This window comes from Dermacentor variabilis, chromosome 6 (assembly GCF_050947875.1).
Source record: "Dermacentor variabilis isolate Ectoservices chromosome 6, ASM5094787v1, whole genome shotgun sequence".
In the NCBI taxonomy this organism is placed as follows: domain Eukaryota; kingdom Metazoa; phylum Arthropoda; class Arachnida; order Ixodida; family Ixodidae; genus Dermacentor; species Dermacentor variabilis.
In genome coordinates, this window is record NC_134573.1 from 33,874,414 (window position 1) to 33,895,865 (window position 21,452).

At 46.8% G+C, this 21,452-nt stretch overlaps 1 protein-coding gene across 12 annotated transcripts in view; it reads left to right on the forward strand.

The window, feature by feature from the left end:
- Positions 1–11,784, forward strand: part of LOC142584714 (solute carrier family 41 member 1-like) — a 448,191-nt gene extending 436,407 nt beyond the window's left edge. For all 12 annotated transcript variants that reach the window (XM_075694932.1, XM_075694925.1, XM_075694924.1 and 9 more), the window contains 2 exons: positions 5,564–5,789; positions 11,445–11,784. In XM_075694932.1, coding sequence (XP_075551047.1) covers positions 5,564–5,743 — 180 coding nt within the window. In that variant the 3' untranslated portion in view covers positions 5,744–5,789; positions 11,445–11,784. The remainder of the gene's footprint in view (positions 1–5,563; positions 5,790–11,444) is intronic.
- Positions 11,785–21,452: the final 9,668 nt, after the last annotated feature.

Here is a 21,452-nt window from a genome sequence, read left to right on the forward strand (position 1 = left end):
AAACTCCCCCCATTTCCTCTCTCGCACCCGCTCTTACTCGCACATGCGCGCAAACGTCCGTCGTCTCCGCAAGTGCCGCGCCCCGCTGTACCTACAAGCACTTGGAAATACGCGTCCACGTCAGTGAACATGCATTCTAATTGGTCCCCTGAGTTACTAAGCAAGGCAATATCATCAGCGAATCGCAAGTTACTGAGGCATTATTCATCAAATCTTATCCCCAATACCTCCCAATGCAGGTCTCTGAATACCTCCGGTAAACACGCTGTGAAGAGCATTGGAGAGATCGTATCTCCCTGCCTGACGCCTTTCTTTATTGGGATTCTGTTGCTTTCTTTATGGAGGACTACGGTGGCTGTGGAGCCGCTATAGATATCTTTCAGTATTTTTACATACGGCTCGTCTACACCCTGATTCCGCAATGCCTCCATGACTGCTGAGGTTTTGACTGAATCAAACGCTTTCTCGTAATCAATGAAAGTTATATATAAAGGTAGGTTATATTCCGCACATTTTTCTATCACCTGATTGATAGTGTGAATATGGTCTATTGTTGAGTAGCCCTTACGGAATCCTGCCTGGTCCTTTGGTTGACGGAAGTCTAAGGTGTTCCTGATTCTATTTGCGATTACCTTAGTAAATACCCTTAGGCAACGGACAGTAAGCTGATCGGTCTATAATTTTTCAAGTCATTGGCGTCCCCTTTCTTATGGATTAAGATTATGTTCGCGTTCTTCGAAGATTCCGGTACGCTTGCGGTCATGAAGCATAGCGTATACAGAGCGGCCATGAACAGGCCTGGAGTGCGGCTTAATCTCCGTGACCACAACCGGTAACGTACTCCCTCATTGTATCAGGATTGGTCACCCTAGTGCAGTACTTGGCCACCGCCTCCAATATGGATACAGCAATCAAACCCGGTCCCTCAGTTCCCAGCAGCTGCGAATCAACTGACCACGGCGGTGGTGAGACTTGTGACGCAGCAGAGGCTGTTAAGAATCTCTGGATCCGGGCAGGTCCCTATTGGAATCTGAACCTGGCAGCGTTTAACGCTAGAATGCTATCTTGTGAAGCGAGTCTAGCAGTGCTATTGGAGGAATTAGCGGGAAATAAATATGATATAATAGTGCCCAGTGAGGTTAGGAGGACAAATGAAGCATATGCAGTCCTAAAGCGGGCACGTCCTGTGCTACCGGGCTTAGCGGAGAGACGAGAACTAGGAGTTGGATTCCTGATTAATAAGGATATAGCTGGTATCATACAGGAATTCTATAGCATTAACGAGAGGGTGGCAGGTCTTGTTGTGATCCTTAATAAGAGGTACAAATTTTAGGTCGTACAGGCCTACCCGCCCACATCCATTCATAATGACCAGCAAGTTGAAAGCTTCTATGAAGACGTGGAATCGGCGACGGGTAAAGTCAAAACAACATACACTATACTGATGGGTGACTTCAATGCCAGGGTAGGCAAGAAGCAGGCTGAAGACAAGTCAGTGGGGGAATATGGCATAGGTTCTACGAATAAGAGTGGAGGGTTTTTAGTAGAATTTGCAGAACGGGACAATTTGCGGATAATGAATACCTTCTCCCGCAAGCGAAATAACCGAAAGTGGATGTGGAGGAGCCCGAATGGCAAGACTAGAAATGAAATAGACTTCACACTCTTGCGCTAACCCTGGCATCATACAAGATGGGGACGTGCTCGGCAAGGTGCGCTGTAGTGACTGTAAGATGGTAAGATCTCGAATTAACCTAGACTTGAGGCGGTAAGGGAAGAAACTGGTACATAAGAAGCCGATCAATGTGTTAGCGGTAAGAGGGAAAACGGAGGCATTCCGGATCAAGCTACAGAACAGCTATGCGGCTTTAACTCAGGAAGAGGACCTTAGTGTTGAAGCAATGAATTAGAATCTTGTGGGCATCATTAAGGAGTGTGCAGTAGAAGTCGGTGGTACCTTCGTTAAACAGGATACCGGTAAGCTATCGCAGGAGACGAAGGATCTGATTACGAAACGCCAATATATGAATGCCTCTAACCCTACAACTAGAACAGAACTGGCACAACTTTCCAAGTTAATCAACAAGCGTTAGACAACTGATATAAGGAAGCATAATATGGATATAATTTAGCATGCTCTCAGGAACGGAGGAAGCCTAAAAGCACTGAAACTAGGAGTAGGCAAGAATCAGATGTATGCGTTAAGAGACAAAGCCGGCAATACCATTACTAATATGGATACGATAGTTCATGTGGCTGAGGGGTTCTATAGAGATTTATACAGTACCAGTGGCCCCCACGACGATGATGGAATAGGGAATAGTCTAGAGAAATTTCACATCCCACAAGTAACGCCGGAAGAGGTAAAGACAGCCTTGGGAGCCATGCGAAGGGGGAAGTCCGCTGGCGAGGATCAAGTAACAGCAGATTTGTTGACGGATGGTGGGCAGATTGTTATAGAAAGGCTGGCACCCGAGCTGAATGAAACGCCCTGAAGAATCAGGATAGTAAACGCGCGGGATTCCTTGACCTCAACCGGATGGGAGTTTCGCGAAACAGTACCGGCATGTTATGATCGCCTGTGGCTCAGCTCAGCTCAGAAGCGTAATTCGTACCTACAGAATAATCTACTTCGAGACGGACCAGAATTGACACGGCTGTTGAGTTCGCTGCGCGCACAAGACCAAACCAGTGCATTCGTGACATCCGAGTTCCTACCGAATGGTTCCGTCTCTGAAAACGCCTCTGACTTCGAGAGTATTCTTCTATTACTTCTCCAATGTCTTCTCAGAGAGCAATACTCCTTACCGAGATTTACTAGGAAGGATGTTAGCCACTCTCTGTCCGAAGGCTCCGAAGTTACCAATTTCTGTTAGCGAAGGTCTCGCACAGCCCACTACACTTGTACAGGTGCAGTCTGCATTAGGTGCCATGAAAGGGTCGGCTCGCGGTCCCTATAGTGTATGCGAACCGAATTTTACAAATAATTTTTTGCGAGTTAGGCGCAATCATTATGGCACGTAGTAGTGCGCTACAAGGCTATGTAGGTGCGTCCGACATGAATGCGCTTTCAGCCCATCCTGTGCATAGACCCCTTTGTTCGAGTGATATGCGCCGATGCGAAAATGGCGCGGCCTTCCACTCTCCGGGCAAATTGGTGATAACGGTTTCAATGTATGCCGATGACGTGACCGTTTACCACAGACCCAGACAGTTTGTTTCATGTGTTGACGTTACTCCGAGGAGTATGGAAGCATATCGGGGGCGAAATTGAACACGGGCTAAAGCTGTACCTTAGTTCTTGGCGATCAACTTAGACCGGGCATGCCACGCGACCTCAAAATAGTAGGAAAGATTAAGCTTTTAGGGGCAGAGTTCGATCGAGATCTGGCGTCGCACCATATCTATGGAAACTGCTCGTCTAAGATGTTATAGATGCTACTCAGAGGGCAAGACTCTTCAATTTGCCTTATGCGGAGAAAGTTTATCATGTTAAGCGTAATTTTCATGCGCATTTGTTCTTGTTGCACGTGTTGCGCTAACTCCGAAACCAGTGCTGCTGGCCCTGAACCGTGCCGTTTTCTCTTTTTTTTTTTGAGATGGCGGCACAGAGCTTCTGTAGAGAAATGCCCTACGGCTACCATAGCGCCTCGGGGGCGTCAGCCTGCCCAGTATTGAAACGATGTCGCTACTGTTTGGCCTTAAAACACTAATTTCAATCCTAGATGACGTAATACACCCACAACGCTGCTCGACATGTATTTCCTGCGTCTAGTTTGGAGGGTACTAGTCTCTCGAGCGCTGAGGAATCTGTACCCGAGTGCTGAAGACACGCCACAGTATCTTGGTCTTCCGGGGACTCAGCGCCGTCAACCCTAACGTAGAGCCAAGAGAAGTAGCGCCGGTGCGTCTCTGTGAAATGCTGGTATCCGCTCGGTCCACTTCGAATAGCCCGCCATCGATGGTTTCCATGGTTCGAATGTCGACTAGGCTCCCCAAAAAGGTAGCAGACATGCAGCGGGAAAGGCCGTGGAGAATCCTGCCTACACTAGAACGCCTACAGCGCTGGGGGATGGTTCAACACGCTAGGTGCCCCGAATGCGGCAACACGGAGACGGCAGCTAACGCCGTAACGAGAGTTGTGTGGTAACCAAGACTTTCTGGTCTCTCGTGCATCGAAGCATGCTCAGTTTATGCGTGACCGCTGTCAACGAGGCACCTTCGGAAAGCCGGTCCTCGCTGCAGGGGAATACGTCGTTTGGCGTAACTGTTGCAGGGCCGTTCGCGGTCGCTTGGAGCTGCAGTGGTGTTTGATGGCTCACTTTAGGAGGATTTCGGCAATACACCGAATCGGTAACACACGGTGAGGTTGAGTTCCCGTGGCACTGGTCCTGCACATTTGTAGTTCTAGCGGAAGGCACAGTTACACTGGCTGTGACGTTTCGTGATGTGCAAGTGTGTCAATTTGTCTGTGCTTACGGGCTGAACAACAGTCACTCTTTGATGTCGCTGCTATCAACACACGTCTCCCTTTGTGGACTGTCTGCGTACGCTTGGTACGGTTGTGAAAGTGTGTAATTGTTTTTGGTTTCCCAGTATACGACCTTCACAGCCACGTTGCTCTGAGCTGTTTGAGTTCCCTGTGTTGACGTTGGGTTTCCGGAAACAAATTTTTCTTTTTCGCTGTTCGTGATGCGTTGTCGCGCTGCCAGTTGTATCTGTCATACAGAGTGTGCTGCGGCCGTGATCAGCAAAAACTTAAACACTGTCGAAAAAACGGCACCGCACCCCAGCGGTCACACACAGGAACCTCAAACGGCAGCTGGAAAAGGGATTTCTCTTTCAGTTTCCGCTTAGCAGAATTGTTTTATCGTATATTCAAACTACAGTCCGAAGCTGTATCACGTCTGCAGCGTCTGTGTAAGCCTTATTTTACGCTTTTTTTAATACAATTTACTTTTAAACATTCATTTAGTTCAATGAGGCACTTCCGATTGGCGGAGTGCATAGAATAATGAAGTGTGCTTCACTTCCGCACACGTGCGTGCGCAAGTGACGTACGTGGTGATGGTGCTTGTGTAGCATCGGCAACTGCTTCCCTGTACATCCACTTACGCAGGGCGGAATGATTTGCGTTTTCTCGATGTACTTATCGTTTCTCTGTGTCCTGCCTCACAATTATTTCTAGTCACGCTTTCCGGTGGCTCGCATAGCCTTATAAAGTACCATGTACTAACTCGCCCAAGAAACCACCCTTATGAACTATACATCGTACGCGCGAACCTAACTGACCAACATTCATATAACCAAACTCCCGCCAAGCGTAAGTGGGTATTGGAAATGTCGAAGTAGGGATCTCCGCTGCCAGCAGCCATGCCGTTATTGTTTTTTTGTTCTTTCGAGCATGCGTCACAGACTGGCTCCCGCGTTTAGCGTCGTGCGAGAGCCAATTGATCGACGACATTAGTTTCTGTGTTCCTCTCTTCGGTGGTGAACCTCCGCCCGTACTCGATCGCTAGTGATGTGGCATTCCCGTAGATTTGAGCGCGTTTGGAACCCGCAGGTGGCCATCCTGTTGTTCCTGTCCCGCTCGCTGGTCTACTGGCTGTGGTGGTGGCGCGTGGACCCGGACAACGCGGCCATTCCCTTCATCACGGCCGCTGGAGACTTCACCGGCACGGGGTTGCTGACCGTCGCCTTCTTTGCCCTGGAGTCCGTCGGGGACCCCGCCGTCGCCGGTTGACGGCCCGCTGGGCGGGCCGGCTGGCACCACACGTCGCTTGTACTCGGTGCGTGTACGTCGGTTTCCTACGAGAAGTTTACGACCGCCGCCAGTAAAACCGTGGATCACCATGTTGTTCGCATATCCTAGCACAGGCTGGCAATCCGAATACCAGGCTGTGGAAAATATTCAGCTTTACCAAGATCCCGCGGTTCGTACACCTTTGACGCAGGCTCTATAGTTTTGCGTGGCTGTGGCCTGCAGGTGGCCACTTCAAACAACCTACGAATATTGCTCATCCGCATCGTCCCAGCCAAAACACAAGTGCTCACGTCCGGCCGCCGTTGGAAGGCGTGAACTGCGCATGCACTTAACACCGCATATAACGCTGGTGTGACGATAGATATACAGCAGGCATAGGCGGAGCTTTCATTCTTCCGGCTTCCCGCTTTCCGAACGTCATATTATATATATATATATTTTTTTTCGGGCACTTGAAACAACTTACTGCGACCTCAAAGAATGCGGCGCTGAAGCGACGGCGTTATACGAGTACATACAAGACCTCATAGTACGAGAAAGTTCTATATCACATCCTTGGGATCTCTCGGTGGTGTGATCTATCTTCGTGTAATAGTCGCATACTTGGCTATCATTAATAATGCTTCGTCCTTCCGGCGAAACTGCATCTTTTCTTTCTTTCTTTTTCTTTTTTTGTGGGTCTGAGTATAAGCGCTGCTGCGGATGACTACTATTCGTTTTGATTTCGAGTGAATCCAGCTTGGCCTCATTTCGCTTACTGACTGAATTATACAGTGTTCCCCAGCTATCATTCACGAAACTTAAAGAGCAGTTGCGTTACTCAAGGAAAACCTAGTGCATATTGTTTCCAGTAGAGTGGAGTAGCCGCCAGTAATTATTTCGTTACTGGGATTTACTTATTTCGTATTTATTTATTTACAGAATGCCTGCGTCACCTCCAAGGTATTATCGCAGGGGGGTCAGTTAGGAAAGCATGTATTAAATCGTGCACAGAGATAAGCGAACAATGTATAAATTAAGGTAACATCAAGGTGGGAGCACAGAATACGTGAACATTTTCAAGCGCAACAGAAAATCAAATCAAAATTAGGACAGTGATGCGTTGTCACAAGCACACACGGAAATAAAATTCGTAATTATCGGATATTGAAACACATTCCTCGGGTAAAAAATTTTAGTCTGTCATATTTTGTGGAAAAATGATTTGACAAAACGGTGTGTACTACACTTGTGTTCTCGCGCCGTATTTGAGATTTAATTAGGTAATTGTCATTAATTATCTAACTCGAAAAGTACTGTCCTAAAGTATCATTGAGTAATTTGTAGGCACCCAAAATGACATCTAAATGCGGTGTTTTGAGCGAAGTACTAATTGCGTACAATTTTTTCCGAGTGGCAAAGAAACCTTACGAAGTATCAAAATAACCACGTGAGTGCACTCCCGCCTGCATGATAAAGCAGCGGCCTCAAATAAGCTGCTTAAAAGCAACTGCACTGCCTGTCACAAACCCGAAGAGGTAGCTCATAACTTTGACAATGGTGCGGAAGGAGCACTAACAGCAGGTTTCGCGTTTCGCCGCCCATTCCTTCCGCTCATTTCTACGTTACATTTATTATCCGTCTCTCAAGGCCGACTGATCACATTGATAACAAAATCCCCTTGATAACGCGGCCGAAGCGCCGCTCTGACTACGCACGAAGTGTGAAAAGCAATGGAATAGGCACAAGATGTTTCAATATCCCGGCATTGCTTGCACCGCATCGAAAGAGTGTCCGCGAAGCTATATTTTGCGCCAGAAACTTGCTTCGCGCTAAAGCGAAATTAAAGTGTATACGTGGTGCAAAAGCAGGTTCGTGTCAAAAAATAAAAGCAAAATAAACAGACCGGGAAGCGACCAACGTGTAAAGGCGGAACCGGTGTCTTCAAGAAAGGAAATATAATGAGCCGAATTGGCAATCGCGATGTCTGCACAAAAAAGAACAAAAAAAAAACATCAGATTTCAGCGTGCCCTTATTATCTTTGAATTCTTCCCAGCTGAACCCCAGCTGCTGCCTAGAGGACATGTTCAAATAGGCCTCCTTTTGCAGATGCCCAGTACTGTGTCCAATTTATCACATCTTCAGTGGCTTCCTTGATGACCTATGCCGGAATTATACGGCAGATATCCGTTATCCTTGCCTCGAACTAATCTGACTACTACAGAGAGCTCACGTGACCTCGCTGGCCAAATTGCAGGCCCGTCCTTTCCAATCTATGAAAAGCCGCATCCAGCCGGTTTCGTGCTCGGCTGCTGCTGCGTACGGGTGCCCCATCTTGCTGATGCCACAGAAGTGAAGGATGTAACAGTGGGACTTCGCTGAAAAACTCATCCACCACTCCTTCGAGGATTTTGGCCACGAAACCCTATCCAGTCAATGTGTGATCGAAGAAGATGTAACCGATTATAGCACCGGCGAAAATTTTGCACCTCACATTAAACGACGACTGGTACTGGTGCGGATTGTGCTTTACCCAGTGTGGATTTGAATCACTTCAAAAGTGTGCGTTATGTTAAGTTTACCTGGCCATTTCTGCAAAAATTGGCTTCATCCGTGCGCAAGATGTTGCTCAAAAAGTCCGGTGACTCATCGGCTTTTCTGAGGACTGAATTCGTGATATCTAGACGATTTTACAGTTCCCTATCCTCCAAGCACTGGTGCTGGTGAAGGTGGTACTGGTGAAAGGCAGTCATTTAGAATCCTCCAAACTGATGACTTGGAAGTTGGTGCCTGGGAAGCCACATCCCGCACGCTAGCATTAGCGCTTGAGACCACAAATGCCAGAACATCCGTGTGCAGGCTGGGACTCACAGATGGAGTCATCCGCCGCCGTTTTTGAGGCTTTCGGTTTGTCTCAGGTTTTCATATTTTCTTATGATAGTCGATGCCTTTGGTCTACCACCACACTTCCATGACTGATATATATATATATATATATATATATATATTGGCGGTCTTCCTCTTGTTGCGATTTGCAGATCCCAAGGCAGGGATAATGTTTTCAATCTGCTCATTAGAGAAAGACATGGCGACTGGGACGATACAAAATGCACCGTTAAACCTTTGCACTGAAGTGGTCATTTCGCTTTTGTGGTGATAGGTTTTGTGGTAAAAAAAAAAGCATTCAGGTACTTTATCTACGCTAACACAACAGCTATCACAGCTTGCTTCCAATTAACACCAAATGCGACATGTTACTTCGGCCGGGGCGCGGCAAGTAAGGCACCAGCTCCATCACGATGCTTTTCCTTATTTCCTTTATTTCGTTCTGGGTAGCACAGAGGGAGCCTGTCGGAGGGCGCTTCTCTATGATCCGGTTGGGAGTGCAGTCATGTAGTATTTTCGATATTTCGCGGGGTTAATTCATCCGTCGGAAAAAATTAGTACGCAATTAGTACATCGCTGAAAATACCGCAGTTAGATGTCCCTTGGCAGTGCCTTCAAATGCCTCATTGACACTTTGATAATTAGGCTAGCACGTTGCGACTTAGATAATTACACACAATTACCTAATTAATTTTCCGTAACGAAGAATTGGTGGCAGCTACTCGACTGTACTGTAAACCATATACAGTGGGCTTTCTTCGAGTTGCTCTCTTTTTTAATCTCGGTGCACGATAGTTAAATGGGACACGCCGTATATATTTATCATCTTTGCATGGAAGTGACCATGTTTCCATCCTTAATAAGTGGTGTAGATTATCAGAAATGTTTTTTTTTTTGTGAGTCGTTAGCATTGATTACTGCAATGGCGTGTGCATTTCACACGCCATTGATAAGACTGCCAAAGGGGTCGCTGAAGTCTACAGGTTTATTTTTCTTTTCATGGTCCAAAATGCACGCAAAGGAAATCGGAAGTGTGGTGAGCATATCACAATGTATTCGTTCTCTAGGCCTAGGCTATCCATACGTTAAGAAATAATTTTCATTGGCTACCTCGATCTCTTTGAAAAATATAGTAATCTCTGTCCAGTGCGTATCTTTATATGTATTGTGTATGTACATGGTGTTTACAGTATAAATTTAAAGCAAAATGAGTAAGTGACAAAATATGGACGACGCAGCCGCCAGCAGTACTTCTAATGCACGTGTCCTGCTATTGTCAGGATATCCAGAAATAAAGGAAAAAGTATGCATTAATACATGTGCACGTTCGTGCCAACAATGATGCCCTAAGCTATAAGCACCAATAAAATTTCAAGTGAAATTGTCTAAGAAAGTCAATGGAAACCTGAAATGATGTGGCTGACAAAGCTCTGGTAATGGCGCTTAAGTTGGTGTGTTGGGGGAGGGGGGAGGGAGGCCTTCGGCATCGCCCGGTGGGGGCTCAGCTGGCCGCTGAAGACTCCGGAGGTGGCTCGCACCTTCCCGTTTGGCCGATGTATTTTTTGCCGCACGACAGGGGCAGTTCATACACGATATTGTGTGCGGCAAAAAATACATCGGCCAAACGGAAGGTGAGTAAATGATAGGTTGCGTGAACACGCAAATAATGTGGGAACTGGAGGAGTGGCGCATCTGGCTTTTCACTGCAGAAAGCATGGGTGCAGTCCGATTCATAATCAGTGCACTGTGATAGGAAGAAGCCCAGCGCAAACAACACGTGAGGTTATTGAAGCGGCCCTCGCATGCGAAGGTTGTGGGTTTTCATCCAATTTAATTACCATTAATTTATCGTTTCTTTATTTCATTCTTAAGCACAAGTAATTTCCCCTACGTTGTCCTTGGTGGCAGTGTTTGTTGGCCTCTTATGATTTGGCTCAAAGTTGTACTCACTTAGCGGTGCACATACATGTAATACTTTTCCCGACCAGAAAAATTAAATGTTGCTTAGTGACAAGCGGGTTATCTCCAACATTAATTGCACCACCCTCTATCTCGTTTTGCAATCGTCAAGCGTGCTTTACACTATTTTCTTTCAAGTAAATTTCATTACCACTTTCTAATGCAATATTATTGTTTCTTTAGGTATAGGTATAGTTTAGGCATGGGACTGTTTCTGTTCAACGCACTTTCAGCCTACCAGAGACCACTCGGATGACACCGCTTCAACAGCATAAAAATAAAAATATTGTTATAAGAAACGAATACGCTGGAACGCCTGTGATGATCTTATTGCGCCTTTGTACGTTTACCCTCCCTCAAACATTAAAACATGTAGGTAACCGTGTTTCAACTTTAAATAGTTTTCGCGTTACCTTAGCTGTGCTGCTAATTATTTTGTTGCCTTTTGGTCCATGTACCCGAAATGTACTCTCCTATTTGTGATGAAAAGAAAACATTTCAGTGCCATTATACTTGCGGACCTACTAGAGACTACTTTCACTGTTTTCAAGGCACTTAACGGCGGTAGGTTCCACAGTAACCTAGTTTGGCTCTGAAATCAAGTAGTCATAATTGCTTTTCTTTTGTTTACCAATGGATGTTTCTTGGCGTGCATCATGAATATTTTTTGCATGCCACCGCTATCGGAATGCGACCGCGACGGCCGGTAGCTGTTAACCTCGTGATCAGCAGCGTTGGATAGATTTTGAGCACTCCCGGTGGGTTGCTTGCCCTGCTTGTACTCCACCGGGTTTGCTTTATCAAGTGACCCGTATATCGAATATCAGAAACATTGCCTCGCATTCTTTTCCGCAGGCACCCGAGACCGGCTTAGTCGCAGAGAGGCACTCATGACTGCACACGGCCGCAGAAGACGCTCGCCGGTCTCCCTCCCGTCTTTACATATGAGACAGCGAACTGCCGCTGTCGGAACGAACCCTGCCCCCTGGAGGGTCCTCCCACCGCCCTGACGCTCAAGGCACCGAGAGAAGCTAGTCGACGCAGCTTGCCCGCCAGGGCTGCGCCTGTCCACGACATGCCGGCCCTGGGATGGGAACGCAAGGTCACCTCACGAAAGCAGGAGCTGGGCGTCTCCGGATTTTCAGTTCCTTTTCTTGATGACTCCGAACAGCGCAATAAATAAGTGTCCACAGCAGTCAACGCGTTGTAATTTGTGGTGACGGCTGAAGGCGCAACGTCTCTTTCCCTCTACTCCAGTCTCACTCTCACTGGCTCCTGGCAGTGTGAGGTAACGTAGCCCAAGCAAACCTAAACGGTCGGATGATGCTGCATGAAAGGGGCGATAGAAGGTATCGCGTCAGGGGCCTCAGGCAGATTAAGCATACAGATGTCCCCTCCACTAAAGTTTGCCAAACGTTCATAATCACTCGGTCTTTCCGAAACGCTACGATGCGGCACGTTGTGACATCGCCTGATTCGTGACGACTTCGGAGCACCTGACTTTCCTGATCGTGAGACGCGAAATAAATGCAGTAAAGCAGGGCTCGTCGCAACACCATTTGTAGCAAACCACCAGTGTAAACGGCCGTAATCTATATGCATGGGTACCAGACCCAAAAGCTTTCTATGCTGACAGCATCGCCAGACTATGTATACCCTAGCGAGCCGAAGAATGCTATCTGAGGGCAACCTTACTTGGTCACGATGCTCTCTAACCAGCGTTTATATCGAGGCAAATGTTTCCACGTGCTGCGTATAGATAGATAGATAGATAGATAGATAGATAGATAGATAGATAGATAGATAGATAGATAGATAGATAGATAGATAGATAGATAGATAGATAGATAGATAGAAGGATAGATAGATAGATAGATAGATAGATAGATAGATAGATAGATAGATAGATAGATAGATAGATAGATAGATAGATAGATAGATAGATAGATAGATAGATAGATAGATAGATAGATAGACGCAACGGTAACGTACAAAAACGCAACATTTACTGCCTTGAGTTTCGACCGAGGCACGGATTTCGTGAGCCCATCCTTCGTCTGACGAAGGTCGCGCACCGCCGAAACTATGGGAAAAGTTGCGTTTTTGTACATGTGATCCCTTCCAGACCCAGTGAATTTTCCTTTTGAAGTCCTTTCGATTAACTACGTGCAACCTTTCGGCACTAGCATGAGAAAACCATTCGCTCACAGGTATGCCAACATTTCCGTAGGACACATTGAAGCGAACATGGTAAAATAATAGCAGACCAGGGGTGCTATGCAGGATGCGCCGAGTTTGGCGAAACTCGGGATCTTCACGAGCTCTGGTGACACCCCAAGATGAAAGCACGAATGGTACCGAGACACAGTTTATCTTTCGACAAGCCTCCAGTTTCATTGGTTTATCTAGATTCACTCTGGCTGGCTATCATTCCTTGGGCGTTGCCTTCTGGGCGGTCGACAAACTGGGGCTCACGTGATCATACCGTCGGTGCATGGTCGTGCCTTCTTTCACTTGTTTGTCGTTCCACCGAGTGCACTACATGCACAAGCGAGTTCTAAAACAAACGCATTTAGTACAATATTATTAGTTAGTTTAACGTGGTTTAGAAGCATATTAAAGCTTACAACATGTACACTGAATGTGCGTTAGACTAATTTGTAATTTAGCACGCTTCGCATTATGCCACGAGGGAACGCTGCGGTGGCGTCATCACATCCATTCACCGGGCGAGCATGGCGGCTAAGCATCGGTGGCGCCCAGTATAAACAAACTCGTACAACGAGCTTGCAGTGCGCGACGTAGTGATCAGGCTCGACGATGACCACTATTTCTTGGATAGTTCTGTTCCTCCGTAAGCAGTCTTTCCGTGCACCCAGAAAGACTGCCAATAGCTTCGGCGATTTTACAGATCGCAACGCGCACCTACTGTTCACGGCGCAGTGCTGAAGAAACAAATTGTCCGGTACTGCTTCTGCGAGTGCGCCGAGTTCCTCCACTCTGCGTGACTGCGAGCGTTACGAATATTGCATAGTGTGTGCAAAAGGAAGACAGCCTATATGGCTACGATGCGACAAGGAGGTGGTACCGACGAAGAGGACCTTAGGGTTGAAGCAATGAATGACAATCTTGTGGACATCATTAAGGAGTGTGCAATGGAAGTCGGTGGTAACTCCGTTAGGCAGGATACCAGCAAACTATCCCAAGAGACGAAAGATCTGTTCAAGAAACGCCAATGTATGAAAGCATCTAACCCTACAGCTAGAATAGAACTGGCAGAACTTTCCAAGTTAATCAACAAGCGTAAGACAGCTGACATAAGGAAGTATAATATGGATAGAATTGAACATGCTCTCAGGAACGGAGGAAGCCTAAAAACACTGAAGAAGAAACTAGGAATTGGCAAGAATCAGATGTATGCGTTAAGAGACAAAACCGGCAATATCATTACTAATATGGATGAGATAGTTCAAGTGGCTGAGGAGTTCTATAGAGATTTATACAGTACCAGTGACACCCACGACGATAATGGAAGAGAAAATAGTCTAGAGGAACTCAAAATCCCACAGGTAACGCCGGAAGAAGTAAAGAAAGCCTTGGGAGATATGCAAAGGGGGAAGGCAGCTGGGGAGGATCAGGTAATAGCAGATTTGTTGAAGGATGGTGGGCAGATTGTTCTAGAGAAACTGGCCACCCTGTATAGGCAATGCCTCATGACGGCGAGCGTACCGGAATCTTGGAAAAACGCTAACATAATCCTAATCCATAAGAAAGGGGATGCCAAAGACTTGAAAAATTATAGACCGATCAGCTTACTGTCCGTTGCCTACAAACTATTTACTAAGGTAATCGCAAATAGAATCAGGAACACCTTAGACTTCTGCCAAGCAAAAGACCAGGCAGGATTCCGTAAACGCTACTCAACAATAGATCATATTCACACTATCAATCAGGTGATAGAGAAATGTGCGGAATATAACCAACCCTTATATATAGCTTTCATTGATTACGAGAAAGCATTTGATTCTGTCGAAACCTCAGCAGTCATGGAGGCATTACGGAATCAGGGTGTAGACGAGCCGTATGTAAAAATACTGAAAGATATCTATAGCGGCTCCACAGCCACTATAGTCCTCCATAAAGAAAGCAACAAAATCCCAATAAATAAAGGCATCTGGCAGGGAGATACGATCTCTCCAATGCTATTCACAGCATGTTTACAGGAGGTATTCAGAGACCTGGATTGGGAAGAAATGGGGATAAAAGTTAATGGAGAATACCTTAGTAACTTGCGATTCGCTGATGATATTGCCTTACTTAGTAACTCAGGGGACCAACTGCAATGCATGCTCACTGACCTGGAGAGGCAAAGCAGAAGACTGGGTCTAAAAATTAATCTGCAGAAAACTAAAGTAATGTTTAACAGTCTCGGAAGAGAACAGCAATTTACAATAGGCAGCGAGGCACTGGAAGTCGTAAGGGAATACATCTACTTAGGGCAGGAAGTGACTGCGGATCCGGATCGTGAGACGGAAATAATCAGAAGAATAAGAATGGGCTGGGCTGCGTTTGGCAGGCATTCTCAGATCATGAACAGCAAGTTGCCATTATCCCTCAAGAGAAAAGTGTATAATAGCTGTGTCTTACCAGTACTCACCTACGGGGCAGAAACATGGAGGCTTACGAAAAGGGTTCTACTCAAATTGAGGACGACGCAACGAGCTATGGAAAGAAGAATGATAGGTGTAACGTTAAGGGATAAGAAAGGAGCAGATTGGGTGAGGGAACAAACGCGAGTTAATGACATCTTAGTTGAAATCAAGAAAAAGAAATGGGCATGGGCAGGACATGTAATGAGGAGGGAAGATAACCGATGCTCATTAAGGGTTACGGACTGGATTCCAAGGGAAGGGAAGCGTAGCAGGGGGCGGCAGAAAGTTAGGTGGGCGGATGAGATTAAGAAGTTTGCAGGGACGGCATGGCCACAAATAGTACATGACCGGGGCTGTTGGAGAAATATGGGAGAGGCCTTTGCCCTGCAGTGGGCGTAACCAGGCTGATGATGATGATGATGATGACCAACACAGTGAAGGAGACATCGACAAGCTGGAGATAAGTATGTTTCTACTGTTTCATATACAAGTTAACCATCCAGAATAACGCCGCCCCCCCCCCCCCCCAAAAAAAAAAGGAAGATACACTGAACCTCTGGCACATGTATCGACAGTGAACAGAGCAAACAATCTGAAGTATTTTCTTCATGCAATCCAGCACACTAAGATTCTCAATGCATTTTCATTTCGCCACAAATGCATAGGCACAACTGGCTTGGCGCAACATCCACATCTCGCGCTGCAACAAATTGTGCACTGCCTCGCTGTTTCATAGTGCGGCTGAAAGATTACGCATGACCAAAATTCAGCATTGTGCATACTAAGTAACTTCACCAATGAAGAACCTTAAGTTTTTTATGGGATTAGGATTTATAGGTTACTTCAGAGAATTTGTGATATCCATTTATCTATTTATACCTAACTTCTTTCCCAAGAATGTGAGCCATTTGGAAGGCACCCTGACAGACAAGTAGAACAATCGGCAAAAAGTGATCAACTAGCGATAAACTCAGCATCATAAGCAGCCGCATGTGAGATGTCGCTAACACAAAATTTAAGTCGGCTACACAGAAGTGACAAATTTGGCAATATGGCGTGTCTAAACATTGCTTCAATGTTAATCACAGTAACGCTGACATTGAAGGCGCCTTAATTGCTACTTACGTTCCGTCGACACACCCGACTACGTTCGTAATGTTCCCACGAAGTAGGAAGCATTATTTTATATATGCCCGCTCAGCCGCAGTATTCTGGAAAGCTAGCCACCGCTTACGCACTGCCGCATCGATAAGCGCGTCAGACACATCTCTGACACAGTGGCTAAAAGTAGTTTGATCGCTTCCAATGTAACGCTTGGCGCCGACACTTCCCTGAAAACTCCCAGTCCCGTAGAAACGGAGGGCACAGATGACTCGCTCTACCACGGTGAGCGAATGAAGCCCGCCACGCTGTCTCCGCAGACGAGAGTCTTCGCCTAGCTCGTCACACAGCCAGCGCACTGATGTCTTCGACAGGCGAATATGACGCTGAAACTCCCCGTCGGTCATGTAGGTGAACGGGTCCGGACGGTCATACTGCCGCTTGCTGCCGCTGGATGCAATGAAACAGGCTGCTGCTGCCTCCGCCATGTTCCCGAGTTGAACTCTGAGGGGGTTTCGCGATGTACGAGTTTAGCACGAGTTCGCCTGTCAATCAAAACCAGAGGTCACGCCCCGCGCGAGGCATGTAACTCTTGTGCGCGCACCCACTACAGTTAAGCCACGCCCATGTTCCGGCTACAGCGACGCGGTGTCGAGCTGAGAGGCATCAACAATCTTGACCGCCGACATAAAACACGCACAACGCACAGTCATCGGTGATGTACTGAGCACCACTATCAAAAACAAAGCGTTGACTGTCGCTGGCTTATGCATACATCTTCTCGGGCTGAGATGGCCGCACAACACGGTTTCATTGCCTGCATTGTGGCGGCGCGTAGCACAGAGTAAATAATTATCGGCACGTCACTGCAGCTGCTTGCAAGGCGTCGATGCGCCGAGGGGGACGACGATGCTGAGGAGTGCGTATTGCAGCAGTCGTTTGAGATGGCTGCTCTGTCATCGGTGGTGAAACGGAGCCACAGCGTCGTAAACACGATCAGCGTCCGAGAATGGCTCGCTCTTCTAGACCCAGTGCAATGGCATTTCTTCATCATAAGCACTGCGCACTCAACAGTTCCAACACCTCTCTCCGTTCGAAATCTGATTTCATAACTGCACACAAGAGCCCTCACCTCAATGCGAGTGCTGCGGTGTCGTTACGATATCCATCTGCGACCGCTGCTGGCTCCAGCAGAGGTAATCCGCAAGCACCTTCGACTGCACAACACACTCATATACTGCGTACATGCGCTCAGAGGCACCTTCACTGGGCAAGCGATGGCAAGGGATGAATTGTGTCGCTGGGGAAGCACGCACTTTTCGCAATGTATCGCAGAGGCTTCGCGCACAAAGATAAACTGGTACATTTTCACAGAACTGCGTCACTACGCACTCTAAAATAACATACCGCCATTTTGCAGCGACAGCCGTTGTGTCGTTTTTAGTTGGTTAAGCGAGGGCCTTAATTGCCTAGTGAAACGCCTGCGATGAACAGCCGTACCGCGGCGCTGCGTTTCTATTCCCCTAATAGAGAAAGAGTGCCCATGACCCTCCATGGATCATGACCGACTTTATTGAGAATAGCACTGTAGCGCCCCTAGGCGACTTATCACCATATGAACGCCCTCGTGCGTGTGACCCGTTTCAATGTGTCGCTTCTAAGCTTTCGCCTCACTGTCGCCACTCGCGGCAAGAAGTGCAAAATTTGCTCGATCTCCGTTTGTCATGACAAATTTCTAGCGTTGAAAACGAAAAACAGATACTTAAAGAAATAAAAATGTTCGTTATTTTATTCGTTCTATTTTAACGTATTCGTTGGAGCGGAAGCGTAAGTGCAAGAATGCGCCGCATGTACCCTGTTCGCATTCGATGGAGGAAAGGCAGATAGTGCCCGAAAGAGGAGGCACGCCCTTGACGCGCCCGGGATAGGGGTGGCAAGCGGCTCACGGAAAGTGTGCAGACAGACAGCGGGGCATCACGGTATCGCTAAGTTGCGATAATCCGTTGATAACAATACACGGCGCTGGCGCGTTTCGTTGTGCAGCCTTCTGCGCTTGAAACGTGGAAGCAGCGTGCCGCGCAGGGTGCGCTCATGTTGTCATACGCGACTTTTTGTCTACATATTTTTTTTTTGCCTGCACCTTCGGCGCGTTCCGCGCTATCTCCGTTCACTGACTGCCGTCGAGCAAACTCGGATAAAACTCGGGTGAACGAGAAACTCGGCGCATCCTGCATAGCACCCCAGCTGCGTTACATTGACGACATAATTATATATGAAAACACGGCAGAAGCACGTTAACCGACCAAATTGGCCATTTCAGCCGCTTTCACCGGAGTACTAAATTTACTGCTCACCGCCCTCCTAGCCAGATAACTCCCTCGACACGACGGCCTACATATAAAATGGAAAACTGAGAACGACCCTTTACCGGAAGCCTATGGATAGGCAGCCATATTTACACTACAACACTCTTCCCCCCCGACACTGCAAGTAAGACATTTTTGCCGGACAAGCGAAATGAATAAGAAGAATCTGCAGCGAAAAGAACGATTATACCCACCACCTAAATGACCTTAAAGCAAACTTAGCAAAAATAAACTATTCACAGTTTCTCTCGAAAGAGCTTATGACGTCGTGTCTAGACTGGAGAGGCAGTCGGAATGAGCTAAGAAGCAGCCTGCGCCAGAATCTGAGAGATCACCAGCCTTCATAGCATAATGCTGTATTGCCCTCGCAAGCATAAACAACCTCCTACGAATAATACCACGCAATATAATAAAGTAACGAGCCTCTGAGAAAAGCGTTCCCGGGGATACGAAGGGTGACCTCTCGCGGCGACTGGAACTTTAAACCACATTTCAGTGCACGCAAAAGTCAGCCAGCATCATTCCCCCGTGATAAAAGCATGTTGTCGCCACAGCTGCAGAACCTGCAGGTACCTACCTTCAAGGGGACATTGCATTTAAAAGCGCCGCAAACACACGAAGTGAAAGCTATCTTTACATGCAGTAGTTCAGGCGTGATTTACATGCTTGAATGTTCCTGTTGTAAGAAACAATACATCGGTGAAACGGAACGATCAACTCCCCCGACCTCCCCTTCCCCGTCCAGGCCCCTCTCCACGAAGAAACACACGGCCTGCTTACACGGCGCTACCTAACATTCCTTCATCGACGTTGAATAGGACACCTTTATTTTTCACTTCTACACCCTCACCGCTAACGCACCCTCGGTCATTAGAGAGGTTTAGCTTGTCTGGTATTCCGGTAAAACGCAGGCGGACGGGGCGTTGTGGCGGAAACGTAAACGTAAGCGGTCTGAATGGTGCAGCCAGCTGATGGCGTAGTGCTCAGACAGACAGAAACAGTTAATATTGCGTTAACCGAGCGTATTCTTATTCGCTGCAGGTGTAAATTTTCGGCAGTACCGTAATCGTGTTGCTGCCAAACATTTACACCAGCAACAAAGTAAAATACACTTGGTTACTGCACTATTAGCTGTTTCTGTCGGTTTGAGCACTGCGCCACCAGGTGGCTGCACCATGCAGACCGTTCATGTTCGCGCCTCCGCCCGAACGCCCCAACGCCCTATCCACCTGCGTTTTACCGGAGTACCGGACAAGCTAAACCTTTCTATTGACTCGCCAACTCGCCTTACCCCCTCCTCCCATTTAGAGGAGCCCTGCCTACATAGAATGTGTCGAGGAAAACAAATGTCGACTTGAAAACGACAAGTCCAGTTGTCTAAACGTTGGCTCCCGCTTTTGCCTTGTTCTGGTTTTGCTCATTGCCTTGAATTTCCATCTCCCGCCTTCCCCGTGTTTTGCCGTCTTATAACATGATAATTTGTGGTGTTTAGTGGCGCAAGGACCAGATATGGCCATTGACCGCCAGACAAGTGGTGATCGGGTGTCAATGAAATTTCAGTGAGATAAAAAGGTGAATTGCAGTAGTTATATGTCATATATGGCTGTAGAGGGGCCTAAAAACAAGTAGTAGTAGTGACATAAAATAGATGTATTAAAGTAAGTAATTGGGGTCCTGTACTGCTGGTGGAAATCACATGAGTTTGTTTGCCATCACGTAGAACAAAGTGAGGGTAAGACTGCAGATAAAAGATGCAGTTATGCATTTTGACGCACCCACAGTCTCTAATTTAATATATTTCGGCATAAGCTTGATTCAGCACTCACAAATAACACAAGGTCAGCTTATACGACCATGGAATATAGCATCAACAAAGGCAAAATCAACAAGCAAAGTGCATCATTTCCTATGAGAATAACATTCGTATTACGTAATATTGAAGATAACGTACATCTGACGTACCTGGAGATAGGTGCAAGCAAAAATATCAATACCCGGTGTGAAATAGACGCGCACTAAACACAGAATGAAGACGAGAAAGAAACGCCCTTTTCTTTCTCGTCTTCCTTCGTGCGTCTTTCTTGCACCAGTTATTACGTATACCAACAAGCCCAGCAGCAAGCGTTACTAAGTTATATTTCTTCTATATTCGCCCTGCCTTCTTTTCCTCTCTTTCTACTACGGAGCGGTTATGACGCCTTTTTCAATTGCCGGCCTTGATCGCTCGGCTAAACCCACCTGTTGCCAGAAATCACCACCACCACTGCCACACCCGTTCTTTCTCGTCTTCATTCCGTGGCTGTTGCGACTCTATTTTACCCCAGTTATCATGTACCAAGTAGCCCAGTAGCAAGCTTTAATAAAAATATCTATTTTATTACTGTGATAGTTGTTAACAAGCGGAAGCAATGTAAAGGACAGACACTTCTAGAATTTAGACGAGGTTTAGGTATAAAGTACGAAGTTCACCATGCCTTGATGGGTAATGCCGTATACGTAGCTCTAAGTGGGCAAGACATTCCAGATTACGCACTTTTCTTTCTGTTTAATTTAAATTTTAATCTTAGCAGAAATCTATGTAAGTTGTATAGGCTAATTACCTGAGACCTTTGAAAAAGATCAGGGCTTGGTGAGTTGTGTGTTGCATTGGAACTATGACGAACATCCTCTTTGAAACATCTAAATTTGGTGCAAATTAGAATATGTTGCTGCGCCCCATACAAATTGACGATAGCTTAGATACG